The sequence below is a fragment of the Pseudophryne corroboree genome, chromosome 5, assembly GCF_028390025.1.
Source record: "Pseudophryne corroboree isolate aPseCor3 chromosome 5, aPseCor3.hap2, whole genome shotgun sequence".
NCBI lineage: Eukaryota > Metazoa > Chordata > Amphibia > Anura > Myobatrachidae > Pseudophryne > Pseudophryne corroboree.
The window spans coordinates 212,702,791-212,728,229 of NC_086448.1; the positions used below are offsets into that span (position 1 = coordinate 212,702,791).

Here is a 25,439-nt window from a genome sequence, read left to right on the forward strand (position 1 = left end):
GAAGTATTCTATTACATAAATTGCACTTTGTTTGGGGCAGACTATATAGCCTGTTATATGCTCATTATGCATCATTCTTGGGTTGACGACAGTCACTCTAAAATCAAACATTTGGAAACCCCCCTGCAGAAATCCTGCGTTTGCCGTCATGTGGAGTCTGGGGGATTGATGTCTAGATTCAATAGTCCGGTAATGCAACCACACTAAGGGGTATATGCAATTAGCGGCGAATCGCTGCAAATTATCGCCGTTTTTTAATTCGACACAATTCGACAGGTGAATTCCGGCAGGTGGCTGCCGGAATTCACCATATTCAATGAAAAACGGATTCGACAGTCCCGCGGGCGAAAAACGGCCGATTTGCCGGATTTTGCCGCGATTTTAAAAAACGGGGAAAAACGGGAAAAAAATGAAAAAAAAATGGAGTGGGGTCCCCCCTCCAAAGCATAACCAGCCTCGGGCTCATCGAGCTGGTCCTGGTCCTAAAAATGCGGGGGAAAAATTGACATGGGATCCCCCGTATTTTTAAAACCAGCACCGGGCTCTGCGCCTGATGCTGGTGCCAAAAATACGGGGGACAAAAAGAGTAGGGGTCCCCCGTATTTTATACACCAGCATCGGGCTCCACTAGCTGGACAGATAATGCCACAGCCGGGGATCACTTTTATACAGCGACCTGCGGCCGTGGCATTAAATATCCAACTAGTCACCCCTGGCCGGAGTACCCTGGGGGAGTGGGGACCCCTTCAATCAAGGGGTCCCCCCCCCAGCCACCCAAGGGCCAGGGGTGAAGCCCGAGGCTGTCCCCCCCATCCAAGGGCTGCGGATGGGAGGCTGATAGCCTTGAGGAAAATGACAGAATATTGTTTTTTCCAGTAGTACTACAAGTCCCAGCAAGCCTCCCCCGCAAGCTAGTACTTGGAGAACCACAAGTACCAGCATGCGGGAGAAAAACGGGCCCGCTGGTACCTGTAGTACTACTGAAAAAAAAATACCCAAATAAAAACAGGAGACACACACCGTGACAAGTACAACTTTATTACACACTGCCGACACACACATACTTACCTATGTTGACACGCCGACTGCCACAGTCTCCGACGATCCGAGGGTACCTGTGAAAAAAATTATACTCACCTGCCAGTGTCCAGAGATAAATCCACGTCCAGAGATAAAATCCTCGTACTTGGCAAAATAAAAACACGCACACCCGTACCAGCGGACTGAAAGGGGTCCCATGTTGAGACATGGGACCCCTTTCCACGATTGCCGGGACCCCACGAGACTCCTGTCACTGAGGTCCCTTCAGCCAATCAGGAAGCGCTACTTCGTGGCGCTCACCTGATTGGCTGTCTCGCGTCTGAGGTCAGACAGTGCATCGCAAAGCCTCTCCATTACTTTCAATGGTGGGAACTTTGCCGTCAGCGGTGGGGTTACCCGCGGTCAGCCGCTGACCGCGGGTGACCCCACCACTAGCCGCAAAGTTCCCACCATTGAATATAATGGAGAGGCTTTGCGAGGCGCTGTCTGACAGCTCAGGAGCGCAGCCAATCAGCAGAGTGCAAGGACGTTGCGCTCGCTGATTGGCTTAAGAGACCTTTCAGTGACAGCAGTCACGGGGGGGTCTCTCTGCATTCGTGGAAAGGGGTCCCATGTGTCAACATGGGACCCCTTTCAGTCCGCTGGTACGGGTGTGCGTGTTTTTATTTTGCCAAGTACGAGGATTTTATCTCTGGACGTGGATTTATCTCTGGACACTGGCAGGTGAGTATAATTTTTTTCACAGGTACCCTCGGATCGTCGGAGACTGTGGCAGTCGGCGTGTCAACATAGGTAAGTATGTGTGTGTCGGCAGTGTGTAATAAAGTTGTACTTGTCACGGTGTGTGTCTCCTGTTTTTATTTGGGTATTTTTTCCCCAGTAGTACTACAGGTACCAGCGGGCCCGTTTTTCTCCCGCATGCTGGTACTTGTGGTTCTCCAAGTACCAGCTTGCGGGGGAGGCTTGCTGGGACTTGTAGTACTACTGGAAAAAACAATATTCTGTCATTTTCCTCAAGGCTATCAGCCTCCCATCCGCAGCCCTTGGATGGGGGGGACAGCCTCGGGCTTCACCCCTGGCCCTTGGGTGGCTGGGGGGGGGACCCCTTGATTGAAGGGGTCCCCACTCCCCCAGGCTACCCCGGCCAGGGGTGACTAGTTGGATATTTAATGCCACGGCCGCAGGGCGCTGTATAAAAGTGACCCCCGGCTGTGGCATTATCTGTCCAGCTAGTGGAGCCCGATGCTGGTGTATAAAATACGGGGGACCCCTACTCTTTTTGTCCCCCGTATTTTTGGCACCAGCATCAGGCGCAGAGCCCGGTGCTGGTTTTAAAAATACGGGGGATCCCATGTCAATTTCCCCCCCGCATTTTTAGAACCAGGACCAGCTCGATGAGCCCGAGGCTGGTTATGCTTTGGAGGGGGGACCCCACGCCATTTTTTTCCGGGATTTTAACATTCCATCTAAAATAAATAAATAAATATTATTTTAAAAAATATATAAATAATACTTGTGCCTCCAAAAAAGACAAACCAAGTACCTAATCCCTTCTAATATAAATAGATATGCTATTATCAATAAAAAAAACACAAAAAAAACATGTTTTAATTTTTTTTTATTAGTTTCACCCACCAAAGTGTGGCGGATTGAAAATGTCGAATTTACTGTCTAAAAGCACTGTTGTCGAATTTCCAAACTTCAATTGAATACACTTTGGTCGAATTGCAGCACTTGTATCATTGCAGAAAAGTCGAATTTGACAAAAGTCGAATTTCAAAAAGTCGAATTTTGAAAGTCCGTTTTTTGGACGGAAAGCACTGAATTGCATTGACGGTTTTTTTTTTTTGGGCGAAAAATTCCCGGAATTCGACAATTTCGGGAATTCGACCGCAATTGCATATACCCCTATGACTACCATATTTAAAACAGTTTTATGGTGAAAAAAATTCAAACCCCTGCTTATCTATACTAAGTGGAGGTAGGCCATAGAATGTCATGATTCTCTTTCAACCAGAAGAAATTTACATTAATTGTTGATCCATAATGTAACAGAATATTACCTTGGGTACTTTATTTTGATACAAGCTTTTTTTTCTAACTTTACTTCTTTTTCCAGCGAGGAAGAAAACAAAGAACTATTTCTTAGTGTGAAACCAGATTTAAAAGCAGGATCAGAAGGTAAGTTGTGCATTCTAAACATTTTTTTCTAAAGTCTTTGATATTGGATATAATACACTGATCCCTTTCTATACAGGGACAGAAACTAAAACTGATGCTATATTGGGGGTGGCTTTACAGTAGATGGAATATGACGTTATAGGGAATTTGGCCAATTTTTCAGTGGCGTTAACCTATAAAAAACATTTAGATAAGACTTCAGCATCTCTACTTGATGATGATAACTAGTTTTTTAATGTAGAAAATAAATGTAGAAAAATTTTTCGCCAGCCCCTCAAAGCAAATTAAGTACCAGCGCTTGTAGGCTGGGTTCAATGCAGTTACTAGGGAAGGATGAACAGCAGTGTAGTGCAGACAGGTCCCACATGAGGGCTGTTATAGTATTGCAACAACTGCTGGTTTTTAGCGTAACTTGGAATCTGTTCTAGAGTGACAGTAGGTGGCACTATTAGAGATGAGCGCCTGAAATTTTTCGGGTTTTGTGTTTTGGTTTTGGGTTCGGTTCCGCGGCCGTGTTTTGGGTTCGAACGCGTTTTGGCAAAACCTCACCGAATTTTTTTTGTCGGATTCGGGTGTGTTTTGGATTCGGGTGTTTTTTTCAAAAAACACTAAAAAACAGCTTAAATCATAGAATTTGGGGGTCATTTTGATCCCAAAGTATTATTAACCTCAAAAACCATAATTTACACTCATTTTCAGTCTGTTCTGAATACCTCACACCTCACAATATTATTTTTAGTCCTAAAATTTGCACCGAGGTCGCTGTGTGAGTAAGATAAGCGACCCTAGTGGCCGACACAAACACCGGGCCCATCTAGGAGTGGCACTGCAGTGTCACGCAGGATGTCCCTTCCAAAAAACCCTCCCCAAACAGCACATGACGCAAAGAAAAAAAGAGGCGCAATGAGGTAGCTGTGTGAGTAAGATTAGCGACCCTAGTGGCCGACACAAACACCGGGCCCATCTAGGAGTGGCACTGCAGTGTCACGCAGGATGTCCCTTCCAAAAAACCCTCCCCAAACAGCACATGACGCAAAGAAAAAAAGAGGCGCAATGAGGTAGCTGTGTGAGTAAGATTAGCGACCCTAGTGGCCGACACAAACACCGGGCCCATCTAGGAGTGGCACTGCAGTGTCACGCAGGATGTCCCTTCCAAAAAACCCTCCCCAAACAGCACATGACGCAAAGAAAAAAAGAGGCGCAATGAGGTAGCTGACTGTGTGAGTAAGATTAGCGACCCTAGTGGCCGACACAAACACCGGGCCCATCTAGGAGTGGCACTGCAGTGTCACGCAGGATGTCCCTTCCAAAAAACCCTCCCCAATCAGCACATGATGCAAAGAAAAAGAAAAGAAAAAAGAGGTGCAAGATGGAATTGTCCTTGGGCCCTCCCACCCACCCTTATGTTGTATAAACAAAACAGGACATGCACACTTTAACCAACCCATCATTTCAGTGACAGGGTCTGCCACACGACTGTGACTGATATGACGGGTTGGTTTGGACCCCCCCCAAAAAAGAAGCAATTAATCTCTCCTTGCACAAACTGGCTCTACAGAGGCAAGATGTCCACCTCATCTTCACCCTCCGATATATCACCGTGTACATCCCCCTCCTCACAGATTATCAATTCGTCCCCACTGGAATCCACCATCTCAGCTCCCTGTGTACTTTGTGGAGGCAATTGCTGCTGGTCAATGTCTCCGCGGAGGAATTGATTATAATTCATTTTAATGAACATCATCTTCTCCACATTTTCTGGATGTAACCTCGTACGCCGATTGCTGACAAGGTGAGCGGCGGCACTAAACACTCTTTCGGAGTACACACTTGTGGGAGGGCAACTTAGGTAGAATAAAGCCAGTTTGTGCAAGGGCCTCCAAATTGCCTCTTTTTCCTGCCAGTATAAGTACGGACTGTGTGACGTGCCTACTTGGATGCGGTCACTCATATAATCCTCCACCATTCTATCAATGTTGAGAGAATCATATGCAGTGACAGTAGACGACATGTCCGTAATCGTTGTCAGGTCCTTCAGTCCGGACCAGATGTCAGCATCAGCAGTCGCTCCAGACTGCCCTGCATCACCGCCAGCGGGTGGGCTCGGAATTCTGAGCCTTTTCCTCGCACCCCCAGTTGCGGGAGAATGTGAAGGAGGAGATGTTGACAGGTCGCGTTCCGCTTGACTTGACAATTTTGTCACCAGCAGGTCTTTCAACCCCAGCAGACCTGTGTCTGCCGGAAAGAGAGATCCAAGGTAGGCTTTAAATCTAGGATCGAGCACGGTGGCCAAAATGTAGTGCTCTGATTTCAACAGATTGACCACCCGTGAATCCTTGTTAAGCGAATTAAGGGCTGCATCCACAAGTCCCACATGCCTAGCGGAATCGCTCCCTTTTAGCTCCTTCTTCAATGCCTCCAGCTTCTTCTGCAAAAGCCTGATGAGGGGAATGACCTGACTCAGGCTGGCAGTGTCTGAACTGACTTCACGTGTGGCAAGTTCAAAGGGCATCAGAACCTTGCACAACGTTGAAATCATTCTCCACTGCACTTGAGACAGGTGCATTCCACCTACTATATCGTGCTCAATTGTATAGGCTTGAATGGCCTTTTGCTGCTCCTCCAACCTCTGAAGCATATAGAGGGTTGAATTCCACCTCGTTACCACTTCTTGCTTCAGATGATGGCAGGGCAGGTTCAGTAGTTTTTGGTGGTGCTCCAGTCTTCTGTACATGGTGCCTGTACGCCGAAAGTGTCCCGCAATTTTTCTGGCCACCGACAGCATCTCTTGCACGCCCCTGTCGTTTTTTAAATAATTCTGCACCACCAAATTCAAGGTATGTGCAAAACATGGGACGTGCTGGAATTTGCCCATATTTAATGCACACACAATATTGCTGGCGTTGTCCGATGCCACAAATCCACAGGAGAGTCCAATTGGGGTAAGCCATTCCGCGATGATCTTCCTCAGTTGCCGTAAGAGGTTTTCAGCTGTGTGCGTATTCTGGAAAGCGGTGATACAAAGCGTAGCCTGCCTAGGAAAGAGTTGGCGTTTGCGAGATGCTGCTACTGGTGCCGCCGCTGCTGTTCTTGCGGCGGGAGTCCATACATCTACCCAGTGGGCTGTCACAGTCATATAGTCCTGACCCTGCCCTGCTCCACTTGTCCACATGTCCGTGGTTAAGTGGACATTGGGTACAACTGCATTTTTTAGGACACTGGTGAGTCTTTTTCTGACGTCCGTGTACATTCTCGGTATCGCCTGCCTAGAGAAGTGGAACCTAGATGGTATTTGGTAACGGGGGCACACTGCCTCAATAAATTGTCTAGTTCCCTGTGAACTAACGGCGGATACCGGACGCACGTCTAACACCAACATAGTTGTCAAGGACTCAGTTATCCGCTTTGCAGTAGGATGACTGCTGTGATATTTCATCTTCCTCGCAAAGGACTGTTGAACAGTCAATTGCTTACTGGAAGTAGTACAAGTGGGCTTACGACTTCCCCTCTGGGATGACCATCGACTCCCAGCGGCAACAACAGCAGCGCCAGCAGCAGTAGGCGTTACACGCAAGGATGCATCGGAGGAATCCCAGGCAGGAGAGGACTCGTCAGAATTGCCAGTGACATGGCCTGCAGGACTATTGGCATTCCTGGGGAAGGAGGAAATTGACACTGAGGGAGTTGGTGGGGTGGTTTGCGTGAGCTTGGTTACAAGAGGAAGGGATTTACTGGTCAGTGGACTGCTTCCGCTGTCACCCAAAGTTTTTGAACTTGTCACTGACTTATTATGAATGCGCTGCAGGTGACGTATAAGGGAGGATGTTCCGAGGTGGTTAACGTCCTTACCCCTACTTATTACAGCTTGACAAAGGGAACACACGGCTTGACACCTGTTGTCCGCATTTCTGGTGAAATACCTCCACACCGAAGAGCTGATTTTTTTGGTATTTTCACCTGGCATGTCAACGGCCATATTCCTCCCACGGACAACAGGTGTCTCCCCGGGTGCCTGACTTAAACAAACCACCTCACCATCAGAATCCTCCTGGTCAATTTCCTCCCCAGCGCCAGCAACACCCATATCCTCCTCATCCTGGTGTACTTCAACACTGACATCTTCAATCTGACTATCAGGAACTGGACTGCGGGTGCTCCTTCCAGCACTTGCAGGGGGCGTGCAAATGGTGGAAGGCGCATGCTCTTCACGTCCAGTGTTGGGAAGGTCAGGCATCGCAACCGACACAATTGGACTCTCCTTGTGGATTTGGGATTTCGAAGAATGCACAGTTCTTTGCTGTGCTGCTTTTGCCAGCTTGAGTCTTTTCATTTTTCTAGCGAGAGGCTGAGTGCTTCCATCCTCATGTGAAGCTGAACCACTAGCCATGAACATAGGCCAGGGCCTCAGCCGTTCCTTGCCACTCCGTGTGGTAAATGGCATATTGGCAAGTTTACGCTTCTCCTCCGACAATTTTATTTTAGGTTTTGGAGTCCTTTTTTTACTGATATTTGGTGTTTTGGATTTGACATGCTCTGTACTATGACATTGGGCATCGGCCTTGGCAGACGACGTTGCTGGCATTTCATCGTCTCGGCCATGACTAGTGGCAGCAGCTTCAGCACGAGGTGGAAGTGGATCTTGATCTTTCCCTAATTTTGGAACCTCAACATTTTTGTTCTCCATATTTTAATAGGCACAACTAAAAGGCACCTCAGGTAAACAATGGAGATGGATGGATTGGATACTAGTATACAATTATGGACGGGCTGCCGAGTGCCGACACAGAGGTAGCCACAGCCGTGAACTACCGCACTGTACTGTGTCTGCTGCTAATATATAGACTGGTTGATAAAGAGATAGTATACTCGTAACTAGTATGTATGTATAAAGAAAGAAAAAAAAACCACGGTTAGGTGGTATATACAATTATGGACTGGCTGCCGAGTGCCGACACAGAGGTAGCCACAGCCGTGAACTACCGCACTGTACTGTGTCTGCTGCTAATATATAGACTGGTTGATAAAGAGATAGTATACTCGTAACTAGTATGTATGTATAAAGAAAGAAAAAAAAACCACGGTTAGGTGGTATATACAATTATGGACTGGCTGCCGAGTGCCGACACAGAGGTAGCCACAGCCGTGAACTACCGCACTGTACTGTGTCTGCTGCTAATATAGACTGGTTGATAAAGAGATAGTATACTCGTAACTAGTATGTATGTATAAAGAAAGAAAAAAAAACCACGGTTAGGTGGTATATACAATTATGGACGGGCTGCCGAGTGCCGACACAGAGGTAGCCACAGCCGTGAACTACCGCACTGTACTGTGTCTGCTGCTAATATAGACTGGTTGATAAAGAGATAGTATACTCGTAACTAGTATGTATGTATAAAGAAAGAAAAAAAAACCACGGTTAGGTGGTATATACAATTATGGACGGGCTGCCGAGTGCCGACACAGAGGTAGCCACAGCCGTGAACTACCGCACTGTACTGTGTCTGCTGCTAATATATAGACTGGTTGATAAAGAGATAGTATACTCGTAACTAGTATGTATGTATAAAGAAAGAAAAAAAAAACCACGGTTAGGTGGTATATACAATTATGGACGGGCTGCCGAGTGCCGACACAGAGGTAGCCACAGCCGTGAACTACCGCACTGTACTGTGTCTGCTGCTAATATATAGACTGGTTGATAAAGAGATAGTATACTCGTAACTAGTATGTATGTATAAAGAAAGAAAAAAAAACCACGGTTAGGTGGTATATACAATTATGGACGGGCTGCCGAGTGCCGACACAGAGGTAGCCACAGCCGTGAACTACCGCACTGTACTGTGTCTGCTGCTAATATAGACTGGTTGATAAAGAGATAGTATACTCGTAACCAGTATGTATGTATAAAGAAAGAAAAAAAAACCACGGTTAGGTGGTATATACAATTATGGACGGGCTGCCGAGTGCCGACACAGAGGTAGCCACAGCCGTGAACTACCGCACTGTACTGTGTCTGCTGCTAATATATAGACTGGTTGATAAAGAGATAGTATACTCGTAACTAGTATGTATGTATAAAGAAAGAAAAAAAAACCACGGTTAGGTGGTATATACAATTATGGACGGGCTGCCGAGTGCCGACACAGAGGTAGCCACAGCCGTGAACTACCGCACTGTACTGTGTCTGCTGCTAATATATAGACTGGTTGATAAAGAGATAGTATACTCGTAACTAGTATGTATGTATAAAGAAAGAAAAAAAAACCACGGTTAGGTGGTATATACAATTATGGACGGGCTGCCGAGTGCCGACACAGAGGTAGCCACAGCCGTGAACTACCGCACTGTACTGTGTCTGCTGCTAATATATAGACTGGTTGATAAAGAGATAGTATACTCGTAACTAGTATGTATGTATAAAGAAAGAAAAAAAAACCACGGTTAGGTGGTATATACAATTATGGACGGGCTGCCGAGTGCCGACACAGAGGTAGCCACAGCCGTGAACTACCGCACTGTACTGTGTCTGCTGCTAATATATAGACTGGTTGATAAAGAGATAGTATACTCGTAACTAGTATGTATGTATAAAGAAAGAAAAAAAAACCACGGTTAGGTGGTATATACAATTATGGACGGGCTGCCGAGTGCCGACACAGAGGTAGCCACAGCCGTGAACTACCGCACTGTACTGTGTCTGCTGCTAATATAGACTGGTTGATAAAGAGATAGTATACTACTAATATTATATATACTGGTGGTCAGGTCACTGGTCACTAGTCACACTGGCAGTGGCACTCCTGCAGCAAAAGTGTGCACTGTTTAATTTTAATATAATATTATGTACTCCTGGCTCCTGCTATAACCTATAACTGGCACTGCAGTAGTGCTCCCCAGTCTCCCCCACAATTATAAGCTGTGTGAGCTGAGCAGTCAGACAGATATATAATATATATAGATGATGCAGCACACTGGCCTGAGCCTGAGCAGTGCACACAGATATGGTATGTGACTGACTGAGTCACTGTGTGTATCGCTTTTTTCAGGCAGAGAACGGATATATTAAATAAACTGCACTGTGTGTCTGGTGGTCACTCACTATATAATATATTATGTACTCCTGGCTCCTGCTATAACCTATAACTGGCACTGCAGTAGTGCTCCCCAGTCTCCCCCACAATTATAAGCTGTGTGAGCTGAGCAGTCAGACAGATATATATAATATTATATATAGATAATAGATGATGCAGCACACTGGCCTGAGCCTGAGCAGTGCACACAGATATGGTATGTGACTGAGTCACTGTGTGCTGTGTATCGCTTTTTTCAGGCAGAGAACGGATTATAAATAAAACTGGTGGTCACTGGTCACTATCAGCAAAACTCTGCACTGTACTGAGTACTCCTAATGCTCCCCAAAATTAGTAAATCAAGTGTCTCTCTAATCTATTCTAAACGGAGAGGACGCCAGCCACGTCCTCTCCCTATCAATCTCAATGCACGTGTGAAAATGGCGGCGACGCGCGGCTCCTTATATAGAATCCGAGTCTCGCGATAGAATCCGAGCCTCGCGAGAATCCGACAGCGTCATGATGACGTTCGGGCGCGCTCGGGTTAACCGAGCAAGGCGGGAAGATCCGAGTCGCTCGGACCCGTGAAAAAAAACATGAAGTTCTGGCGGGTTCGGATTCAGAGAAACCGAACCCGCTCATCTCTAGGCACTATGTCTTAGATTTTCACTATGTATTCCCTTTTTTTGCAAAAGTATACTTTCTTATCTTATTCCTTTTGTAATCCTTCACATTATGTTATGAAGTTGTTATTTGTACTGGTCACGGTAAAATTTCTCTCACGTCACAACCTTTCCTGGGTGTTAATGCTTGAACAGAGAAGTATATTGTGCAACAGAGTCAAGTCATGACTAACCAATGAGAGTGACTTCTTCACACTGACCAACCAGATAGAAGCTATATTTGTAACTTCCTGAAAAGTCTCCTGACTTGTTAGTTGCATTGGAGCAACTCAAATAAAAAGTCAACCATACAATTTTTATTATTTTGGATTAAATTTGCATGATTCAAAAGTATGTGGATTTTGGTGTGTAATGAATTGCTAAAGTGTGAGATTTTTAGAAGTAGAGATGTTGCCCATAGCAACTGATTCTGGCTATTATCTTCTAGAAGCAGCTAGATACATGTTAAGTGGAATCTGATTGGTTGCTATGGGCAACAGCTCCACTTCTAAAAAACTCACACTTAAGTAAGTATACCCCACGGTATATGCAAAAGTATGTCCAACTATACATAAGCCATTTGTGTATTATATACGTTGTAGATGTCTAATTATCTATAACATGTTTTCCTCCAACTCTCATTCAAAGGCTTCTTTAATCTGCTAGCCAGTAGTTTTATTGTTTTAAAGGAAAAAAAAATGTTTTCTTATAACGTGCTTTCCACTTTATTTTTTTTCTTTGCTTTATTTGACTCACTCTCTACTTCCATTGGCTATAGAATGTGGGGCAGAAGTGATAGTGTAGCCCCAGATTCTATTATTTTTGTATAGTACAATTTTAAACAAAGAGACTATTGGGGGTATTCAATGTGTGTCGGAGCCTTTCCGACGGAAAGGATCCGACAATGTAGTATTCAATGAGCGACCGACAGAATTTGTGCGTTCCCGACAATGCCAATTTGACTTTTTAATTTTTTTTTTTCTGACAGGTTTTGGCCCTAGAATTCAACAAAACACGTGGATCCGCGACTAATCCGCCGATCCACGTGTTTTCCGACCAGTCAGAATTGGCGACCTGTCTGAAAAATGGCAGCCCGATTGAATAGGTCGGAACAGTTTCCGCCCTAAAAAAGGTGGAAACTGCAGTCTTTCTGACAAGACAGCAGATCTGTCATCAATTGAATACCCCCCTAAAACCAGATGTGTGTTGTTGCTACGGATTGGGAGGCCATAGAGGGGTATTCAGTTAGCTTCGGAACGAATGAATTCGTGCCACTGAGTATTCAACAGCGGGCATTTTTGTCCGTTTTTAAGGCATTTTCGCCAATGCCTTTTTGGCATTTTTTTTTTTTTAAAGTGAAAACGCATTGGCAAAAAATGGCTCAAAATTGACGAAAATGGCCATCATTTTCATAGGAAAACACGTGGTTTAGCTGATCCACATGTTTTCCGCCCCTGCTACATTTTTCGCCTAGGCAAAAATCCGGCCCTGCTATAGCATAGGGCAAATCTCCATTTGCCCTAAAAATAGCACAAAAAGCTCTGTTTTTTTGCCTAGGCGGAAAAAAACTGAGCTAATTGCATACCCCCCATAGTGTTTCAAGAAAATAATGTTAGAATTGTATACAGCTCCTTGAAATAGTTATTTGATATATTTTCTGCAAGCTTTGTATACACATATGAGCAGTGACATTTTGGCTGAAAATGTCTGTGCACAATGCTTTGTAATATATTGGTGTACATTTGTATGGTCATTGATAGATATCTTTACCTAGATTTATACTACCTATCTGCTTTTCCACACTACAGATTCAAATAAACAATTGGAAAGGATTGTTCAAGAACTTGGAAAATCATATGATAAACAAGCAGGAGAATTACAGAAGTAAACATATATATATACTGTTATATTATTATATTTGAATGCTGAGTGATTTCACCAGTTCCTAATGAATCAATAAGATGTATTCACAGGAATAATTCATATGTTGTAAACTGAAACCTTCAAAAACAGACTCAAGACTTACCTGTTTACTCATGTATTTCATAAATGTCCCTTGAGTTCCTGAAAAAATAGAACCCAAATGCTTAGTTCTCTTTTCTGTTAAGCTTATTTTGTATCTTGTGTTTATTAAATGCAAATGCAAAACACTTTGGATGGTATTCAAATTTTATATCACGGCCAACCTACTTTCCAAAGCGATCCCTGATTTTGATAGTTCAGACGGCATTCGATAGGGTGTGTGCAGGGGTGCCGACAATTCTGGCGGGCCCTGCTACAAGGAGGGCATGTGGCTAAATAAAGTAGGTGTGGCCAGACCCTCTCCATTTAAAATAAAAATAAAAATTCATTAGCTCAGTGCAGGGGGGCACCGGTGCTCAGGGCGAGGGCACCAGTGTCCAGGGCGGCGGGGTGCAGGATGCGATAGCTTGCTCTCCACTTACGCAGGAAAGAGAACACAGGATGCCACTGCGGCTGCCTCTCTCTCCAACTTAACACACAGTACAAAACAGTGTGTGCTGGCCTGGGGAGAGCAGCTGCTGTATCGGCAGTCAGTTCTCTCTCCTGTACAGCTTTCTGCAATGGGAAAGGGGGAGGGGTTCTCAACAGGGATACAGTAAACTGTCGTGATACAGTAAACTTTAGATGAACGCATTATAGAAAACACAGTTCATGGTTATTATTATTGTGGCACTGCACAGACTTCATTCTAATAAGCACAGATGGTTGATCTGGCCTTGTATCAATTCTCAGATATAGTTTTTATGACGTAACCATTTTACTGTTTAAAAGTCACAGAAGGCGTGTTTATTATGTGACCTGGCATTAGTCTACTAAGTACATTTCTATTCATATACTCAAGTACAAGCATGTCGCTTCATGCCAGCCATTTTATTCTATTTTTCTATATATCTAGCATTGAAAAGAAACTGCATGAAACTGAAAATGTAAGTAATTTGAATCACACACATTTCTTATGTAGACTGACACTTGCATGTAGAATAAACATCTTTAGAGTTGTACATTTAGGTATATTGGCCCTCATTCCGAGTTGATCGGTCGCAAGGCGAATTTAGCAGAGTTACACACGCTAAGCCGCCGCCTACTGGGAGTGAATCTTAGCTTCTTAAAATTGCGACCGATGTATTCGCAATATTGCGATTACTAACTACTTAGCAGTTTCAGAGTAGCTTCAGACTTACTCTGCCTGTGCGATCAGTTCAGTGCTTGTCGTTCCTGTTTGACGTCACAAACACACCCAGCGTTCGCCCAGGCACTCCCACCGTTTCTCCGGCCACTCCTGCGTTTTTTCCGGAAACGGTAGCGTTTTCAGCCACACGCCCCTGAAACGCCGTGTTTCCGCCCAGTAACACCCATTTCCTGTCAATCACATTACGATCGCCGGAGCGATGAAAAAGCCGTGAGTAAAATTACTTTCTACATAGCAAAGTTACTTGGCGCAGTCGCAGTGCGAACATTGCGCATGCGTACTAAGCGGATTTTCATTGCGATGCGATGAAAAATACCGAGCGAACAACTCGGAATGAGGGCCATTATCTCAAGCACGGGATATGGTCTCTATGTCGACAGTAACTAGGTCGACAGTGTCTAGGTCGACCACTATTAGTCGACAGTAACTAGGACGACAGTTTCTTGGTCGACAGGATCTTTAGGTCGACATGGTCTATGTCGACAGGTCAAAAGGTCGACATGAGTTTTTCACGATTTTTTTCTTTTTTTAAATTTTTTCATACTTAACGATCCACGTGGACTACGATTGGAACGGTAATTTGTGCCGAGCGCAGCGGTAGCGGAGTGAGGCACCTTGCCCGAAGCATGGTGAGCGAAGCGAGCCATGCGAGGGGACACGGTGCACTAATTGGGGTTCCCAGTCACTCTACGAAGAAATCGACACCAAAAATACATAAAAAAACTCATGTCGACCTTTTGACCTGTCGACCTAGTTACTATCTACCTTCCATACACCCCTCAAGCACACAGGTAGCTGGAATCACAGATCTACAGTACTTTGCTTGCATACATCACAAATGTGCTGCTAGTGGGACAATCGCTCTTTCCTGATCGGGACTGCATTTTCCAATGTGCCAAATGAACAGAGCAGTAGTGAGCAGGCACCGTGTACACCTAGCACCGATGCACATGGCAGTGAATGTTTGGTTACAGAGTGGAGGGGGATAGAGGGCAGTCTACAGCTTTTCACACCCCCACTGTGACTTGACAATCCGTGCCCCAGTGGCATATAGCCATGCTTCATGTCCTGCTCTACTTAACTTCAATACTATAAGTTAACGTGTGTTTAGAAATGCAGAAAAATATCATAACACATGAAACGGCAACAGTATAAATAACACACCTATCCTTATATACAATTATCATGTTTATTTCCTAATTTAGTGCTCCCTTTAGCCTCATTTATGGCTAAATTATATTCATACTGAGTACATGGAACTAAGGGACTAATTCAGACCTGATCGCTGTTGTGCAAAATCGCACAGCGGACGATTATCAAATGACTGCGCATGCGAATGCACTGCAATGCGCAGGCACAACGCCAAACAGCGACAGAATGGTGTGAAAATTTAGATCACTAGGCGTATGCAAAGGTGATTGACAGGAAGTAGATGTTTGTGGGTGGTAACTGGACGTTTTCTGGCAGTGTCAGGAAAAATGCAGGCGCGCCCAAGCGTTTTCTGGGCGGGTGTGTGACGTCAGCTCCGGCCCCAATCAGCATGTTTACATCGCACTGTAGGAGTAAGTCCCGGGCTACGCACAGACTGGAAAAATCATTCGATGGTGAGTGAGTTGCGGACGGATTTGCAGATGTCCGCTGTCTGGCGAGGTTTTCGCAAGGCGTACGCATGCATTTGCACAGGGCAGGTTTTCAGTCTCTATGGGCGGCGACTATCTGATCTCAGCCCTCTGAAAATTTGCAGAGGAGCGATCAGGTTTGAATTAGGCCCTAAGTGCAGATATATACCCACATCCCGATATATGTGTAGCGCACCAGCATCTATGCAGCAGCTTCATCCCTATCAGTGTGATTGTTAAATAGCCATCATCATTATTATTCTTATTCTTATAAAACCCTTACACCAGCCTTATCCTTGATGGAATAAAATCAGAGAGATCCCTGCATGCTCACAACTCGGCATAGCCCACAGTTCCATCTACAAGCCCTAGCTTTGTGGTGCTGGCCTTGTGGCATATTCTGCCATTACTGTATTGAATAATTACTGCTATTGATGCCATGTTCACAATACATGTGATTTCTGTTTTGATAAAAAGAGAAAGTCACTGTTTCTCTTGTTCAGGCAGCAACATGTTAATTCTCCTAATACATGTCAAATCTCTTAGAAATATATGAAGGCGGAAGCAGACAACCAAGCTCTCATGGAGGAGAAAAGGGCTTTAGAATATGAGCTGAGAAAAATCGAAGCGCTGAAGGTGAGTGTCCTAATTAAATGTAGTATTTCAATAACATTATGTTACACAGTTCTAGATCTTTGTCCAAGATCCACAGCTAAACAAAAAACGAATCACATTTTTTTTATTGAGTTAGTGAAAAACAAACATTTCTGCTGCGGGGTACACTGGGCTCCACAAGGAATGGACAATGGGGTGTAGACTGTAGAGTAGGATCTTGATCCGAAGCACCAACAGGCTCAAAAGCTTTGACCCAAGATGCATAGCGCCGCCTCCTATATCACCCCGCACAGGAGCTCAGTTTGTAGTTGGTGCTTGCAGTGCAAGCATGTAACAGGAAGGGCTGCTCACAGCAGCTCCAGAAAAAGCTTTTTCTGAGGAAAAAAGAAGACTACAAGGGCTGCAGCAGAGGCACAGATTGTGCTGGATGTCCGTAGACATTGCCTGCTGCAGCTCCATCTCTCCCCCAGCGGCGCTGTACACTCCCGAGCCCTGGTTGCCGGGTAACTACAGCAGGAGGCTCCGGTTTTCTTCTTGTCAGGCACACATGACGGGGGCTCTCCGGGATCACGTGGCTGCGCTTCGGGAGGTGGTAAGTGGGTCCCGCTTGCGGGACCCGGTCTTTATCGCGATCCGGCGCGGTCAGTGGGAAGCGGGCCGCATGTGCTGGCGGTGGACACTGTGGCAGTACAGGCGATCCCACTAGATCACCAGGGCATAGGACAGGTCAGGTTTTCTCTATAAACCGTTTTATTAGAGCCCGCAGTACCCGGTGGTTTTGCCAGCAGGGGGATAGAGCTTGGACCTGAAGCCCCTCCCCCAACTCCAGGGCTCTATTTTCTGCAAATGTTCCCGCCCTGGAGCTGCATATCTGTCTCTCCCTCACTCCCTGGCAGTGTCTGCGGCACTATTATCCATCAGCTCACTGTTTCTGGGAATGCTTGGGCAAATCCTCCTATGTAAAGCCGCCTGGTTGTCAGTGCTGTGACTTTACAAAACACTTAAGTATTCTACCTGCCTTTTTTAGTCAGTGTTAGTTAAGAAAGAGTGCATTTAGTCAGGGTTTCCTAGTACAATTACCCTGTGATATACAGTATATCCAGTTCTTACTGTGTACTGTTATATCTATTGTTATATAGCTGTGTAAGCTAGTCCAGTGCAGTATTATTGTTAGTTATAACCTCTGCATTGTACAGACTGTGACTATTTGTGTGTGCATTTGATAGCTGAGTGGTGTCCATTTTGTGTCTTTCACTCAACCTGCTATCCCTATATTCTATAACCTGAGGGGGCTTGGTGCATCAGGTTTTATCTAATATAGGATTTTCACAAAGATAAACTGTATTACGTATTTTTCTCTGTGATTTAGTCACCATATCTCTCCTTTATCTCTGCTGGTGCTGACTGCGCAGGGGTTTGGGCTAGAGGTATTGTGCTCCTGACAAATTGTACTGTGTTACCTGATACTGCAAGTTATATCATGTCTGCTTCTGAGGGTAACAGTTCTGGGGCTGAACACACTGCCGGTGTTGCTGAAGCCGCAGATACCTTTGAGGAGAATATAGCTTTGGGCTCTGGTTCTGGGGGCTCCTTGCCCCCCAGTGGGACGGTGGCAACGGGGGCAAATAATGACCCGCCGTGGGCCGCTTTTTCCACGCTTCTGCATACGCTAGTTCATAAACTAACACCCCCTATGGGACCCCTAATGCCGGTGCAACCGTTTGTGGTCCCTGCAGCTAATTCGCCGTGGGCAGACGATTTATCTGCTCAAATAAAGAAGTTGAACCAGTCCCTGACTACTAAAAAGTCTGACCGTCGCTCGCCTACGTCCAAGGGGTCCTCTAAGTGAGCACTTGTCTCCTCACAATCCACTGCTGTCACTGACACCTCGACGGATGAAGACGGCACTTACACTGACCCCACAGGTTCTGACTCGGATACGGCTGATGGGGAGGGTGGTTCACATGTGGATGTTCCTGATCTTTTGGAGGCTATTAAGTTAATTTTACAGATTACGGATGATCCCGAGCCATCCGTTCCTCCTAAGAAACCAGATAGGTTCAAGCGTCAGAAGGTGATTAAGCAAGTTTTACCTCACTCTGACCACCTAATTGATATACGTCAGGAACCCTGGGAAAACCAGGGTACAAAGTTTGTGCCTCAAAAGAAGATGCTGGCTCGCTATCCCCTCGCACCGGAGCTGTCTAAGAATTGGGAAACGCCTCCTCCAGTGGACTCACATGTGGCTAGGATGGTGGTTTCCTCAGCTCTACCGGTCACCACCGTCACGTCTCTAAAAGAGCCTACGGATAAACGTGTAGAGGGTTGTCTGAAAGCGATTTACACCCTCACGGGTGCTGTACAAAGGCCCACTATTGCAGCTACTTGGGCTGCAGAGGCCATTGAAGCATGGGCCTTGGAGTTAGTTGCTGAAATCTCCTCTGACCATGCTAGATAATGCCTGTCTTATATTGTCACAGCTTCTCGTTATATTAAAGAGGCGGCTTCTGATGCCGGTATCCTGGCAGCCAAGGCCTCTACTACGTCAGTCCTGGCTCGCCGGATATTGTGGCTGAGATCCTGGTCTGTGGATCTGGACTCTAGAAAAACCCTGGAGGTACTCCCTTTTAAGGGAGATATTCTGTTTGGGGAGGATTTAAATAAGATTGTGGCTGACTTGGCTACTGCCAAAATTGCCTGTCTGCCAAGTACTGCTCCTTCTGTGTCGAAGGCTAAAGGTACTTCCTTTCACCCATTTCGTCCTTCAGGTAAAGCAAAAGGTCAGGCGTACAACAAGCAGGCCCGCACTTCCAAACCTGGTAAGCCTAAGCCCAAAAGAGCATGGGCGGCCCGTCAGCCAGCTTCCAAGACAGATAAGCCTGCCACATGACGGGGCGGGCCTCCCTCTGGGGGATCCCAGGGTGGGGGGCCGGCTTCTGGGGTATACCCAGGAATGGTTGAAGACCCTTCAGATGCCTGTGTACAGGAAGTCATCACGCGAGGTTACGCCATAGCCTTCAAAAACCGACCCCCTCATCGATTTTGCCAGACAGATGTCCCGTTGGACAAAACAAAGGCAAACACTCTACATTCGGTGGTACAGACCCTCCTGGATACAGGAGTCGTAGTACAGGTGCCTCTTGCGCAGAGGGGCCGGGGGTACTATTCTCCGCCATTTCTAGTCCCGAAACCGAAGGGGTCCTCCCGGCCCATTCTCAACCTCAAGACATTGAACAGGTTTGTGAAGGTTTCCAGGTTCTGGATGGAAACCCTTCGCTCTATAGTTCTGGCCTTGGAACTTGGGGACTTCATGGTCTCCCTGGATATACAGGATGCTTACCTGCATATTCCTATAGCAGTGTCTCATCAGCAATACCTGAGATTTGCGATTGGCAACTGCCATTACCAGTTTCGGGCGTTACCTTTTGGTTTAACAACGGCTCCGCGAGTCTTTACAAAAGTCATGGCGGTGATGACAGTGGTACTCCGCCGTCAGGGGATCAGGATACTGCTGTATTTTGGACGACTTGTTAATCCTGGCAAATTCCCCAGAACTTCTCCTGCGTCATCTAGATGTGACGGTCTGGTTTCTGCAAGCCCACGGGTGGCTCATCAACTGGAAGAAGTCATCCGTGATCCCTGCTCAGAGCATGGTGCATCTGGGAGCACTATTGGAAACTCACAACCAGCAGTTGTTCCTGTCTCAGGAGAAAGTCCTGAAACTTCAGGACAGGATTCGTTGCTTCCTATCTCGTCCGCAAGTGTCGATACATTCGGCGATGCAGGTGCTGGGCCTCATGGTGTCAGCATTCGACATGGTGGAGTACACTCAATTTCACTCTCGCCCTCTCCAGTGGCTGATTCTAGCCAAATGGGACGGCCTGCCTCACCGGATCAGGTCTCAAATGATCTCATTGACTCCGGGGGTCCGTCTGTCGCTGCTCTAGTGGCTCCGGGACCAACAATTGTGCAGGGGCCGTCCGTTCTGGATATCCGACTGGGTCCTGTTGACGACAGTTGCCAGTCTAAGAGGTTGGGGCGCGGTGCTGGAGCAACACTCCTTTTAGGGGCGGTGGACCAAGGAGGAGTCCCTCCTCTCGATTAATATTCTAGAGTTGCTGGCGGTCTTCAATGCCTTTAACCTAGCCCAGCATTTAATTCAGAACCGTCCTGTTCAAGTACAGTCGGACCACGCCACCACAGTGGCTTACATAAATCATCAAGGCGGCACTTGAAGCCACCTAGCAATGAAGGAATCTCACGGATTCTACAGTGGGCAGAACGCCATCTACCAACCATATCGGCAATATTCATTCCGGGAGTCCTGAATTGGGAAGCGGTCTTTCTCAGTCGTCAGGACGTGCATGCCGGCGAGTGGGGCCTCCAACCAGAAGTGTTTCAACTCCTAGTGGAAAGGTGGGGCCTTCCAGACGTAGATCTGATGGCGTCTCGACGCAATCACAAGGTTCCGGTCTTCGGAGCAAGGACAAGGGATCCTCAAGCAGCATTTGTAGATGCGCTGGCGGTACCGTGAAGGTTTCGGCTGCCGTACGTGTTCCCTCCGGTGTCACTCCTGCCCAGGGTAATTCGGAAGTTCAAGCAAGAAAAAAGAATTCTGCTTCTCATAGCTCCAGCGTGGCCCAGACTGCACTGGTTCTCAGACCTGCAAGGCCTATCGTCAGAGCGTCCAATTCTACTTCCACAACGCCCAGACCTCCTCGTTCAGGGCCCCTGTGTCTACCAGGACCTAGCCCGGCTGTCTTTGACGGCGTGGCTCTTGAAGCTTCCGTCTTGAGGGCTAAAGGGCTATTTTCTGAGGCGGTCATTCAAACTATGTTGCGGGCCCGGAAACCGGCTTCGGTTCGGATTTACTATAGGGTCTGGCATTCTTACTTTGTTTAGTGCGTATCTAACGATTATGACGCTTCCAAGTTTAGTATAGCCAAGTTGTTGGCTTTTCATCAGCAGGGCCTGGACATAGGCCTGCGTCTGGCCTCCCTCAAGGTTCAAATATCTGCCTTGTCAGTGTGGTTTCAGAGAAAAATTGCGACCTTACCTGATGTGTATACCTTTACTCAAGACGTGTTGCGTATCCAACTTCTCTGTCCCGCCTGTGGCGCCTTGGGACTTGTCGGTGGTTTTGGAGGCGTTACAAGAGTCTCCGTTTGAACCTCTTGGTTCAGCTGACCTTAAGTGGCTTTCCCTTAAGGTGGTGTTCCTGCTGGCTATTGCTTCAGCTAGAAGAGTGTCGGATTTGGGTGCCTTGTCCTGTAGTTCCCCATATCTGATATTTCACCGTGACCGGGCAGTTCTTAGTACTCGTCCCGGCTATCTACCTAAGGTGGTTTCTTCGTTCCACCTTAATCAGGAGATTGTAGTTCCGGCACTTGTTTCTCCTGATCTGTCTCCCAAAGAGCGGTCTTTGGATGTGGTACGGGCTTTCCGTATCTATGTGAAGAGAACTGCCCATATTAGGAAATCTGATTCTCTTTTTGTTGTGTTTGGGTTTCACAAACGGGGCTGGCCTGCTCACAAGCAAACTCTGGCCAGATGGATTAGAATGGTGATTGCACATGCTTATGTGAAGGCTGGTCTCTCTGCTCCTGATCACATTAAGGCCCATTCTACTCGGTCTGTTGGACCTTCTTGGGCGGCCCAACATGGTGCGACCCTTGAACAATTGTGCAAGGCGGCTACGTGGTCCTCTGTGAACACGTTCATAAGGTTCTATGCCTTCGATACTGCCACTTCCCAGGATGCTTCCTTTGGACGCAGGGTTCTTGTGCCCGCTACAGTGCGTCCCCTCCCATAAGGAACTGCTTTAGGACATCCCATTGTCCATTCCTTGTGGAGCCCAGTGTACACCGCAGCAGAAAATGAGTTTTATGGTAAGAACTTACCTTTGTTAAAACTCTTTCTGCGAGGTACACTGGGCTCCACAAGGCGCCCACCCTGACGCACTTAGCTTCTTTGGGTTGGTATGGCATTAGCCGCTGACACTTCTCCTGTCGGGAGAGTGTGGTGTTTGTGGCAACTGGCAGTTGTCTCTTTTACTTGCTACTGCATTGGGCTGGTTAACAAAACTGAGTTCCTGTGCACGGAGGCGGGGTGATATAGGAGCCGGCGCTATGCATCTTGGGAAGAAGGTCAACGCTTTTGAGCCTGTTGGTGCTTCGGATCAAGATCCAGCCCAAGCCTGGCCAGCGTTCACTCCCACAGCACTGCCGCCACCCCCTAACAGAGCCAGAAGTCAGAAGGCTGGTGAGTATATTACCGGAGTCCTGCAGAGAGGTGATCCTCCGGTCATCGTTGGCGGCATACAGCTGCACGCGCAGCGGCGGGACGCTGCGCACCATGTCTCTCAGAACAAGGGTGCAGAGGGCGGGGGAGGCACGCGCTCTGAGGGCATGTTTTAAAACCTTACTCTCACTGGCAAAAAGAGCACATACATGTACAGCCGCTGATGTGCCATCCCCAGCCAGTATAAATATTACATTGCTGAGGCTGAAGGGCGAGGCTTCTCCTCAGTCTTGCCAGAACACTCACTTGGTGCCATTTTCTCCTGCAGAAACTCCAGTGTGAAGCTCCTGAACGCTGTTTCTCCTCATGACAACGCTGATACAAGTACAGGGTGTTATAGAAGGGGCAGAAAGTGTTCATTATAATTAGGTCTGTGGGCCTATTATTGGTATATGCGCTGTAAGTGGGTAATATTTCCACAATTCACAATAAGGCGCAGTGTGTGGGCTGGCAGATCTGTGTCTCTCTGACAGACTTTAGTGTGGGTCTGTCCCCAATAGCTCCCCTGTGTGAAAGGGGTGTGTGTGTGTGTGTGTGTGTGTGTGTGTGTGTGTGTGTGTGTGTGTGTACAAGTGTGTAACATGTCAGACATTGGGGAGGGTTCTTCCCAGGAAGAACCCATTTTAGATACACAAGAGGGTAATGTGGTGGCCCTTCCCTCTCAGAAGGAGCCGGAGTGGGTGAGAATGTTGCAAAAGAATATGTCAATGCTTGCAAAGAAATTCCCTGAGTCTGAACAACAGACTAAATATTGGAGGCAGTCTGTAGAGGATGCACTGTTTACTGACCCCTCCATATCATCCACTCAGGTCCCATCCAGGTCCCAGAAAAGGTCTCTGGCCCAGATAATGCAAGGGGACACAGACACAGGTTCCGACTCTGACGTCGACACTGGGGATTTGAGAGGGGTAGACTCCAAATTAGCCAAAAGCATACAATGTATGATAGTTGCTATAAAGGAATTGTTGGAGTTTCCTGAAACAACACTGGTCCCTGAGGAAAAGGATTATTTTAAATCAAATAAAAAGCAGGTTGTGACTTTTCCTCCTTCAAAGGATTTGAATGCGTTCTTTGAAGAATCCTGTGCTAACCCAGAAAAGAAATTTACCCTTCCCAGAAGGATACGTGTAGCATACCCTTTCCCTGAGGAAGACAGGCACAAATGGGAGACACCCCCAATGATAGACACCTCAGTTTCTCGTCTGTCTAAGAAAATAGTTTTGCCTGCCCCTGGTTCAGCCTTTTTAAAAGATCCAGCTCACCGTAAATTAGAAACAACCCTAAAATCCATATATACGGCTAACAGAACGGTGCTCAGGCCCACCATTGCTTGTGCGTAGGTAGGTAACGCTCTGGAAAAATGGTCTGACAACTTGCTTCTTAACATAGACACAGTTGACAGGGATGAAATAGTCCTAACTCTCGGCCATATCAAAGATGCTGCAGGTTACTTAGTTGAAGCTATGAAGCATATTAGGTTGCTGAGTTAAAGATCCTCCGCTATGGCGATTTCAGCCCACAGGGCGCTGTGGATCCACCAATGGAATGCTGATGCGGAATAAAAAAAGAATATTGAGGCGCTTCCTTACAATGGAGAAGCCCTCTTTGGAGACAAGCTGGATGCCATGATTTCAACAACTACATCAGGCAAATCAGCATTTCTGCCTTCTGCAGCTGCTCCACCTAGGAAAGGATTTAATTCTCATATGATGCAATCCTTTCGGCCCAACAAGTCCAAAAAGGCAAAGGGTACCCCCTTCTTGGCAGGAAGAGGTCGAGGAAGAGGTAAAAAATCTACAACACCATCAGGCTCTCAGGAGCAGAAGTCAACAGCTACTTCTGCTAAAACCTCAGCATGACGCTGGGGCTCCCCTGCGGGAGTACGATCGGGTGGGGGCACGTCTACTGTCTTTCAGCCAGGTCTGGGTTCACTCAGATCTGGATCCTTGGGTATTGCAGATAGTATCTCAAGGGTACAAATTGGAATTTCAGGACCTTCCTTTAGGCCGATTTTTTTCAAATCAGCCTTACCAGCTTCTGTTCCGGACAGAGCAAAAGTGCTGAGCGCAATACAGAAATTATGAAAAGACAATGTAATTTCCTTAGTTCCGGTGTCACAACAGGAAAAAGGGTTTTATTCAAGCTGTTTGTAGTGCCGAAACCGGATGGCTCGGTCAGACTGATATTAAACCTAAAGACTCTGAACCTTTATTTGAAAAGGTTAAAATTCAAGATGGAATCCCTAAGAGCGGTAATCTACAGCTTGGAGGAAAAGGAATTTCTGGTATCGATGGACATCTAAGATGCTTATTTACATGTTCCCATCTACCCGCCGCATCAGGCATACCTGAGGTTTGCGGTGCAGAACTGCCACTACCAGTTCCAAACATTGCCTTTCGGGCTCTCCACGGCTCCGAGAATATTCACCAAGGTGATGGCGGAGATGATGGTTCTTCTTCACAAGAAAGGAGTCAGTCATCCCATACTTGGACGATCTCATCATAAAAGCGAGATCCAGGGAGAAACTAGTGCAGAACATTGCACTTTCCCTGACGGTGCTTCAACAGCATGGTTGGATCATAAACCTTCCAAAATCACAATTGGAACCCACAAGGAGGTTATCATTTCTGGGAATGATATTGGACATGGAAGCACAAAGTATTCCTACCGGTGGAAAAGGCTCTGGAGATCCAGAGGAAGGTCAAACAAGTTTTAAAACCAGCATGCGTATCGATTC

The 25,439-nt window shown here is 46.6% G+C and overlaps 1 protein-coding gene across 19 annotated transcripts in view; it reads left to right on the forward strand.

Moving 5' to 3' along the window:
- Positions 1-25,439, forward strand: part of CCDC7 (coiled-coil domain containing 7) — a 502,159-nt gene that overhangs the window by 140,752 nt on the left and 335,968 nt on the right. For all 19 annotated transcript variants that reach the window (XM_063922082.1, XM_063922092.1, XM_063922099.1 and 16 more), the window contains exons 8-11: positions 3,161-3,222; positions 12,766-12,841; positions 13,875-13,905; positions 16,334-16,423. In XM_063922082.1, the coding sequence (XP_063778152.1) occupies positions 3,161-3,222; positions 12,766-12,841; positions 13,875-13,905; positions 16,334-16,423 (259 nt within the window). The remainder of the gene's footprint in view (positions 1-3,160; positions 3,223-12,765; positions 12,842-13,874; positions 13,906-16,333; positions 16,424-25,439) is intronic.